The sequence below is a fragment of the Cyprinodon variegatus genome, unplaced genomic scaffold, assembly GCF_000732505.1.
Source record: "Cyprinodon variegatus isolate N-32 unplaced genomic scaffold, C_variegatus-1.0 Scaffold517, whole genome shotgun sequence".
In the NCBI taxonomy this organism is placed as follows: domain Eukaryota; kingdom Metazoa; phylum Chordata; class Actinopteri; order Cyprinodontiformes; family Cyprinodontidae; genus Cyprinodon; species Cyprinodon variegatus.
The window spans coordinates 157572-166737 of record NW_015150970.1 but is presented as its reverse complement, the minus strand read 5'-3'; the positions used below and the strand labels follow the sequence as shown (position 1 = coordinate 166737).

General features: G+C 46.0%; 1 protein-coding gene across 3 annotated transcripts in view; it reads left to right on the top strand.

Annotated features, from left to right (window-relative positions):
• The window catches only part of plekha1 (pleckstrin homology domain containing A1), a 20847-nt gene that overhangs the window by 6339 nt on the left and 5342 nt on the right, over nucleotides 1–9166 (top strand). For 2 of the 3 annotated variants that reach the window (XR_001481708.1, XM_015390900.1), the window contains exons 3-11: nucleotides 295–351; nucleotides 1792–1837; nucleotides 2311–2408; nucleotides 2769–2894; nucleotides 4872–5003; nucleotides 5077–5145; nucleotides 6039–6103; nucleotides 6181–6244; nucleotides 8040–8129. Coding sequence is in view for 2 of the 3 variants with exons in the window: in XM_015390900.1 (XP_015246386.1) it covers nucleotides 295–351; nucleotides 1792–1837; nucleotides 2311–2408; nucleotides 2769–2894; nucleotides 4872–5003; nucleotides 5077–5145; nucleotides 6039–6103; nucleotides 6181–6244; nucleotides 8040–8129 (747 nt within the window). In the remaining variant the exon portion in view is untranslated. Of the gene's footprint in view, nucleotides 1–294; nucleotides 352–1791; nucleotides 1838–2310; nucleotides 2409–2768; nucleotides 2895–4871; nucleotides 5004–5076; nucleotides 5146–6038; nucleotides 6104–6180; nucleotides 6245–8039; nucleotides 8130–8664; nucleotides 8706–9166 lie in introns of all 3 variants that reach the window. The other variant, XM_015390901.1, reaches the window with a different exon arrangement.

The window sequence follows — 9166 nt, the reverse complement described above, 5'->3', positions numbered from 1 at the left end:
CTAGGCAGCTGCCTAGTATTGCCTAATGTTAACCCCCCCGGAGGCAGGAGGCGTTTACTAAGCTCACCAAACAGCAGCCAGAGTAAAAAGTCAGCGGCAGAACGTCTCTGTAAAGCTGGTATAGCTGCATTTCTGCTGCCAGGAGGCTGAACAGGAAGTAGTGCAGCAGAGACAGAGCAGCGTGCAGCGCCTGATGCCGTCTAACCGTCATTTACATGCGATGAGTCACAGCATGAATGTTGAGCTTGTGTTGGTTACCATCCTAACCACGTTCCTCACTTCTTTCCCTTTCAGAATCTGCCTAAAGGTGCGGATAGTGTGGGCTTCCTCAAACTCACCTACATCTCCAAGGTCAGTCTGAGAAGCACAGGAATGTTCTGGCTCCTTCAGGGCAGCAGAGCTTTGGTTCTGCTTTCCTCACCCACTGGGTCTCAGGTTCTATTCTAGATGTTCAGCTCCTGTTGGGGGGGCAGACTGCTTGTTCCTGGATCTGGATTCAGAGCAGAAAGTGAAGGAAATATGAGCCGTTACCATTTAAAAAGCCTCCACACCTGGTTCCCTTTCTGCTGGACGCCACAACCAGACGGCTGAATAGAGAAATCCCACCAACAGGAACCAGAACCATCATGAAAAAAGTATTCAACCATTCATCCCGGTTAAATAAACAGAGATCGATGGATTTCACTCAGTCGGATCTTTATTTTACCTTTGCAAAGAGAGAACAGTTCATCATACGACCCTAATGGCGCCGTAATCAGCCCTGTTCTGACTGAGCAGCGTTCTTCCTCCTTACTGACAATAATGGAAAATAGTCAGAGTCTAAACTAATTACAGACACTTTGGTTAAACAGTAAAATGTTTGAATAAACCTGGAGAAAGAATCTGGTTTGTTCTGGAAGAAGCTATAACTGGTCTACAATCATTTTCACTCAGGTATTGTTTGGCCTGACAGGTGAAACTGAATGAAAACTTTTATAATAAATAGGATAAATTAATAAATGAAATAAAAGAAATTACATTTTCCACACAGCCGGTCCAAAAAAGTTCAAAAATCAATCCTCTGGACTTTGTTTCCAAGTTTGAAGACGTTTCTCTTCCATCCAGGAAGCTTTTTCAATCCAAAATGTCAGAAATAGCGTTTAGTTCCAGGTTTATCCAGCAGCCCAACAAAGCCTGGTTTTAGTTTAGAAAACATGCAAATAGAAACGGATGAACGGGTCCCCCCCTTTGGAATGGGGGTCGTTTGGCTTCTTTGTTAGCCTGCAATGCCCCATACCTGTCTATGTCTCTGAAAGGGGGGTCGTTAGGGGGAATAGTTGGTCTGGATGAACAGGCGAGGTCTTCTGTTCTCCTGTAAAGGGGTTGGAGCTGCGATGATAGCGGGAAGGAATAAACTCTATCGCTGCATTGGAGGTTTCTGAAATCTGTAATCTGGTCCCCCCCCCCCGTTTAAGGTTGGTTTTTCTTTCTTAACATAGATGGCTTCCTTCTCAACCACCTGTCTGCTTTGTCCAAAACATGAACATTCTGGTCCTCCCAGAATGTCCTTCGTCCATCAGGTGTAGCGCTGCATTTACTGCATGCACCACTCTGCCAGCCAGTAGAGCTGAGTCAGACCCTCTGCTCCTCAGAGAGACTCCCACCGTCTGCCTGCTCCTGTACAAGCTCTGCGCTGGTGGCATCCAGCTGTGTGGAGCAGCGGCAGCTCTCCTTGCAGTGCCTGATGATTGTCTCTGTGGGACGCTCCGTCCTCCCGCCGTGTTCCTCTGAGTTTTCTCCTCTTGTCTGCAGGTCAGTGATGCCACCAAGCTCAGGCCGAAGGCAGAGTTCTGCTTTGGTAAGTTCATTGTTTCCCCCCCGCTGCTCTGATTGGCCGTTTCCCTCTGTCCCACCATCAGCCTCCGTCTCCATCGTCTCAGTTTTACGTAAAGCTCGGCTTTCCAGTCCCTCGTTTCCTTCCTTCCCTCCTTCCTCATCTTTCCACTTCCGCTCGCCTCCTTCCCTTCCTCCCTCCCTCCTTTCCTCGTCTCTTGAGTTCACTTCCTCCCTTTTGTCCCGTGCTCCCTGTTTTGCTCCTGCATGGAGCAGCAGCTCTTTGTCACTCAATGGGAGGAAACGGTTCAGTGACAATGACCCAGTGGCTGTGTACGGACGTTTGCATCTAGATGGGATGTTAATATGGAGGCGTGCATCCTCCTGCCTCTGGGAAACCATAAACAGGCAGATATTTTTAGATCTCCAGGGGTTTCTCTCCTTCTGTAGAGCCGAGCCCAAGCAGCAGCGTTTATAAACTTCCTTTTGTTGCTGCAGTTATAAACGCAGGCATGAGGAAGTTCTACCTGCAGGCCAACGACCAGCAGGACCTGGTGGAATGGATCAACGTTCTGAACAACGCCACCAAGATCACAGTGAGTCTCACACACACAACCATCCAATCATTGATTCTGGTTGCCTGAATGACTCCTCGGATCGCAGCGTAGTGGACCTGCAGATTTAATGAAGGATCCTGCAGTGGAAGCAGAATCCGGACAGTTCTTTACCTGCAGAAGGTGGAAAAGCTTTGCTTCAGATAGAATCAGTTTTCCAGGTGAATCAGAACAGATACGCTGCAGACAAGCAGAGGAGGATGTTTGTGAAACAAAGACGTTCAGCACAGATCGGTCCGTTAACTTTGTTCCTGGACTTCCTGTCCGCGGCGGGATGATCAATCCAGGACCAGGTTAATCTGCAGCTCAGGACTAAAACCTTCCTCTGCTGGTGTGTTTCAGGTGCCAAAGTGTGGGGAGGGTCAGACCGCCGACGTGGAGACCCCACAGGAAGCTCTTGGAGCTATGAAGCAGGTCTCCTATAAGACAGAGATCGTAGCTGGAGTTCCCATCATCACAGCCACACAGGTGAGTCCTCCTCAGGTGGTTTATTAGCAGCAGCTGGCAGGTTTGGTCCCGTCTCTGCAGGCATGTGGTCCCATGATTCAGTCTGAAGCCTGCAGAGGGCTGCGGGGTCAGAACCTGAAGCCTCACGTCCTGCAGGGCCAGGCGCGTCCCTCTGCTGAGACAGAACCTCCCCCAGAGAGCTGAGGAGGATTAGGAGAACACCAGGTGGTCAGATGGAACCAGAGCAGAACTTTCTGACACAAACCGTGTTAAACTGAGCTGGATCCTCACGACACCACGCCTACTGTGGAGCATGGGGGTGGAACCAGCATGCTGTGGGGCTGTTTCTCTTCAGAGCAGACAGGATGATGATCCCTGTTCAGAATAGGATCATGAACAGTGAGATTCACTGATAGCTTTGAAGATGAAAGGTTGCTGGGTCTTCCAGCGCGACAACGGTCCAAACGCAACGCTAGGCAACCAAGGAGGAGCTCCGTAAAAAACTTTCCAAGCTCCTGGATTCCTTAGAGTTCTTCTGCCTCTCATAGTTGATGTGAACTTATGATGATGATGATTAGACTGATGAAGATTGCAGTCATCTTCTCTCTTTCTGAGTCCCAGTGTGGGAAGGAGCCACAGGAGGAGAGAGTCCAGGTGCAGCTGAGCCTTTTGATGGAGGATTGGTTGAAAGGAACCTTCCTTTGCCTGTGTAGATGCTCTTTGGATGGAGGGATGCTGCCGTCCATCCCGTCCTCCTTTAGGAGGAGAGGAATCCAGGAAAATGGAGGAACCTGAATCCAACAGGACAGGTCCTCCAATCAGTGGGATATCATCCCAGTTTAACAACAGTTCTGTCCCTCCATGCGGCGCTGCCTTTGGCCTCCTTTTATTCAGGAGCTGATCAGTTTGTGAACTCCTCCATCTTTGTAGTTTTCATCCTGCTGAAAGCTTCGGCCATGCTGGGGCTCCGGGGGGCCGCCACCAACGGACCTGCGCTGCAAAAATGATCTTAAAACGAGTAAAAGATTCTTAAAATAAGTTTATTCACCTTTAAATCGAGCAGGTAAATAAGCTGCTTTACCAATGGCGTATTTCTACCCTTAGAAAACAATAATTAGATATTATAGACTTAAAATAAGAGACTGCAGTTGTTTATTTCTTATTTGAAATGTAAATTGTTTTGTTCCATTAGAAAAGTGTCTCACTTTCCTCCTCAATTCTAGACAAAATGCACTTATAAAAATGACCTATTTAGATTTAAATGTTTTGCAGTGCATGCTGGGTCCCCGGGGCCCCGGGGCCCCGTCACCGACGGACCTGGGCTCCGCTCTGGAAAAAATAGAAATATAAATAAGTAACTTTTATTATTTATAATTTATTCTTAAAATACATGCATTTTTTCTTTTATTGAGGAAGTAAGTGAGACGTTTTGCTAATAGATCAAGACGATTTAAAAACTATTGCATTGTCTTATTTCAGGTGCGTTTGATTTAATTACCTTTAATGGAAGAATATTCATTCCATTCACTGATTGTTTTATTTACCTCCTCAAATTAAGAATAAATACACTTAATTTAAGAATTGTTGATTTATTTCTCGATGGTGTTTGCAGTGCAAGACCTCCTGCTTGGTGACCAGTTACTGACTGGGCGACCAGCTGTCAGAACCACTGGTCCCAGCAGGCATGGGGCGACCGCCCTGAGGAACCCCAGTGGTGCTGCCAGCTGAGTCTGAACCTGTTTGAAAGAAACTGGATCCGTTGTCCAGAAGTCGGCTGTTGATGACATGTTTCCAGTTGGTTGTTGGTCCATCAGGATGAGCTGAGCTCCTGTAGAACATCTCTTTCTGTGGATCCGGGTCTTTTTAAGCAGCTCAGACTCCTGCAGGTCTGCAGGCCGTTGTTTCCTGCCTCCCTCTCCTTCCTCCCCGCCGTGGTGGTCCCCTCCAACATGTCGCCATGTGTTTGGCTGTTTGAGATGAAGCTGGTTTCTGTTTCAGGAGCAGAGCGAAGGCCAGAACGGGTCAGAGCGAGGGAGGCGGGCTCAGAACCAGCTGCCGTACTTCCTGTCCAGAGGGGTGCAGGATCAGGCTTTCATTAAGGCTGGATACTGCGTTAAACAGGGAGCTGTGGTGAGACCCGGCGCCATCAGAACCCGCCATGTCCAGAACCTCCAGACGCTCAGGTCTTTTTTCTGCTTTTCAGATGAGGAACTGGAAGAGGAGGTACTTCATCCTGGATGAAAACGCTCTCAGCTACTACAAGTCTGACCTGGTGAGACAGGAAGTTGTTTATTGGCTGCAGACGGAGCAAAGCTGATGATCTATAAGAAATGTTTTTTAGCAGCATATGAAGCAGGAACCGTGCTGGTTTGTTCCCTGTTTGTGTCCTGATCAACATCCTCTTTAGGTCAGAGTGTAAATGGAGCGGAGGTTGCTGATGTTCTAACAGGGATCTAAATACCGAGGCCTGGTTATCTCTGCACGCTGCAGCACGCGCTCTGAATTCCTGCTCATGCCTGGAGAGATGGCTGAACCATGTCCCAACCAGGACCTGTCGGAGCACATGAGGACACACCCAGAGCGGCTGAGCGTGTTCCCTCAGGCGGCAGGTTCATGCCTCAGCAGATGTTAGCTTGGTCACATGGTCTGACTGAGGAAGTCAGAGCTGCTGGTTGGACGCCTCCAGCTCTGGGAGAACGGACCCGTTTCACCATCATCCTCCGCCTGCCGGTCTGGGCCAGGAGCTGACTCAGGCTGTGGCTGACCCGTTACCAGGGCAACGCAAAGGCAAACAGGAAGCGTTTGTGATGATGATGGAAATGTTTGAACCAGGGATGATAATCCACCTCTGATCATCTCTGCTCTGCCAGATTAACTGTTTCCTGCTCAGAGTGTTGTAGTGATACCGGCATCCAGAAGAGGGCGCCCTGTTCAGAGGCGCTCTGTCTGTGTAACCGTAGATTTCCATGACATTTTCACCAAAGGCTTCCCTCAGGTGATGGCCCAGGTCATAATCTGGATTATGACCTGGTTGGTATGGGGTTTACTGCCCTCAGCTGCCTCCACCTCCCATCAGCCCCTGCAGCGCTCTCACATCCTGCAGAAAGATGGAGCAAAGGAGATAAAACAAAGTTTGATTTATAAAACATATGTGGTCTTTCTCAGGACCGGGAGGCGCTGAGAGTCATCCCTCTGAAGGAGATCCAGAAGGTCCAGGAGTGCAAACAGAGGTCAGTGAGCTGCTGGATCCTTCAGAGCCTTGCTGAGGCCTCAGTGTTTAAAAGCTGCTCTCTTCTGTGTTCTGCAGCGAACTGATGATGAGAGACAACCTGTTTGAAATGGTCACCAACTCCAGAACCTTCTACATCCAGGTGCTGCTTTCATCTTTATTCTGCTTAGGATGGATGAGGCTCTGCAGCAGCTTCAACTATTCCCTTCCTGATGGACTGAAAATCTAAATAAATAACATCTCAGACCAACAAATAATGTGAAAGAAAGATCCACCAATGACTGTCAGCTTTTAAAACACACTTTAAACTAAGGGAACATCACTGTTAGTGCAGCTCATCACCCTGAACTTTCTCCATCTGGGCTCCGTTTCATGAAGCAGGTTTAACAAACTCAGATTAAAATCCTTAACTCTAAATTAATCCAGCCTAAAGTCTGAAACTCGGCTGCTATCAATTAGTTCAATCAACTCTAAGTAGAACCAATCAGAGTTTAGCACGTGCACAACAAGTATAAAAGGCCATTATCAGTGGAGAAATGATTCAATCAGTCACCATGACAACAGGCAACAGGAAGTGCCATTACTCCCCCACTGGAACTAGAGATTTGAATACAGAAATGCAAAAAAATAATAATATGGAAATGAAGACAGAGAAACGGAGCTACAGCTGCAAAGGTTAAAGTGTAAATTTATCTGAAGTGGGCTACGGCAGGCCGTTTTACATTTATTAAAGCCCTCTCCTCTCTGTTCCAACTGTAGATCACTAAAATAAGATTCTTCCTGACCAAAATCACACTCCTAGACTGAACTGTAATAATATATTCTATAAATTACAGTTTTGTAATTACAGAATGTCATGTTTTTTTGAAATGGTCATTATGACAAAGAAAACATTTTTTTTCTGATATCAGAATATGTAATCAGTAAAAGTAGTACATATCGAAACGGCTTGCCATAGCCTTATGAACACGATAGCATTACGGGATTATTTCTTGAATGTTGGTGGATCAATGTATTTATTTAGGTGAAATTATCTGTCAGAAGCTGAAAATTAGGTCTGAAAACTTTTTAATAAATAGAACCTGTTCATCATCTCATGGGTTCCTCCTCAAGTTGATTCGTTCTTCTTTTACACAGTAAAGTTGCTGTTTTCAGCCGCTTCTGATGTTATCGTCCCAATAAATGCTTGTTATTAGCGTCTATCAGCCCCATAGAACAGCTTCAGATTGATACTCAGTAGGTTATTACTGAATGAATCCTAACGCTAACTTAGTTCCCTTTTACCCTCCAGCAGAATTAATTATTCTATTTACGTGTTATCTGAAAGTCATTTCAGTAGTTCTTCATTTACTGTAAAGAATTAAAAAGATAAAATTCAGTTTATTTCTATAGCAACATGTCATCTCAGGCACTTTCCAGTTCACCAGATCAAAATGACTCATATTAAACAAACAAAGAACAAATAAATCTCCCATCACTGAGTTGTAGATTCTTCTCCTTATAAAGATTTAATTCTCTGTGAATTAATGTTGATCATTCTTTAATAAGATCCTCGTCAAACAGGCATCAAATGTTTATTAAAACCTAATGTGTCTAACGGACCGAGAGAATAATATATATATTTTTATGTATAAAACTTTAACAAAAATCTGACTAAATGAGGAAATGAAGCATCGTGATTGGCTGTAAGCAGAGCAGAGACTCTGAGTTTACTGAAGGAAACCTGCTGCTGACCAGGTGAGCTCTGGGAGGATGTTACCATGGCAACAGAAACAGGATGAGGAAACTCTCTTTGAGAAACGGAAAACTCAGAGTTTCTCTGATTTCAGGTTTAGAAAACTCAGAGTTTTCAGTAAAGCTGCTTTTTTAAACAGACCTGGAGCTCCCGTTACCATGGGAACCAGCTAAAACTGTCCCTGTGTCTCTGTGTCCTTCAGGCTGACAGTCCAGAGGACATGCACGGCTGGATCAAGGCCATCTCCGGGGCCATAGTCGCTCAGCGCGGGCCGGGACGCTCCGCCAGCTCGGTGCGTATCTCACAGCTGCCAGAAGGTGCTGCCACCTGGTGGCAGAGAAAGGAACTCTTCCATCCTGGGATCAGGCTCATAGTTACTGTTTGTCCAGAGATTCATAGCTTTAAACATTTTTAGAGTTAATGACATGATGATGATGATGATGATGATGATGGTGATGATGTGTTTTTAGTGATTTTCTCACCCAGCCTGTGAAGTTTCTCTCTACAGTCTCTTTCCAAACCTCAGCAGTTCTTCGTCTTCAATGTTTGTTTGGAATTAAAACTAAAATGTTTTTTATTTCTGATTTAAAGTTTGGGATATTTGATGAGAGAAGATTAAAATCAGTGTTTTTATCGTAGTTGTTAGTTTCTGCGGATAAAAAGGTTGATCTTGTAACAGATCCAACCGCAAACAGCTGCTCTGTCTGAGCTGCTGTGACATCATCAGCTGGTTTCTGACCTGCAGGTTAGGAGCAGGTCGCCATGGCGCCGTTAGGGGGGGGGATTGTCTGCCTGCCTGGAACTGAGCTGTAAACTGTTGTTTTCAGATCCGTCAGGCCCGCCGGCTGTCCAGTCCCTGTATACAGAGGTATACTCTGATCTGCACGTATTTGACCCCCGACCCCAACCCTAACCTAACCCCCATTCATCCATCTCTGCTTCCTCCTAATTTACCCCCAAGCTTCCAGCTATTAGAGGGAAACCAGTAATAAATGTCTTCATCTCCTGAATCTACAGCAGACTCCAGAAATGTTTCGCTAACTCTCCGACACTCTTGTCTTTCTGATTCCTCTGTCATCAGAGGCCATCTCTAGAAGTCGTTAACTCGCCCTGATCCAAGGCTGGATCACCCCCAAAGCGCAGCCGTTTTTTATTCTTTACTTTCTGACGTTTTGCAGCTTTTTTCCCTAAGTTTAAACATATTCCCTCGATCTTTCAGATCCCCCTTTATTTATGGACTGGTTTTAACTGGGATTACTTTGACTCTTTCCAATATCCAGTGTGAATTTCATGCTCGTCCTCTGCAGTACAGCAGTGACGTGTTAGCAT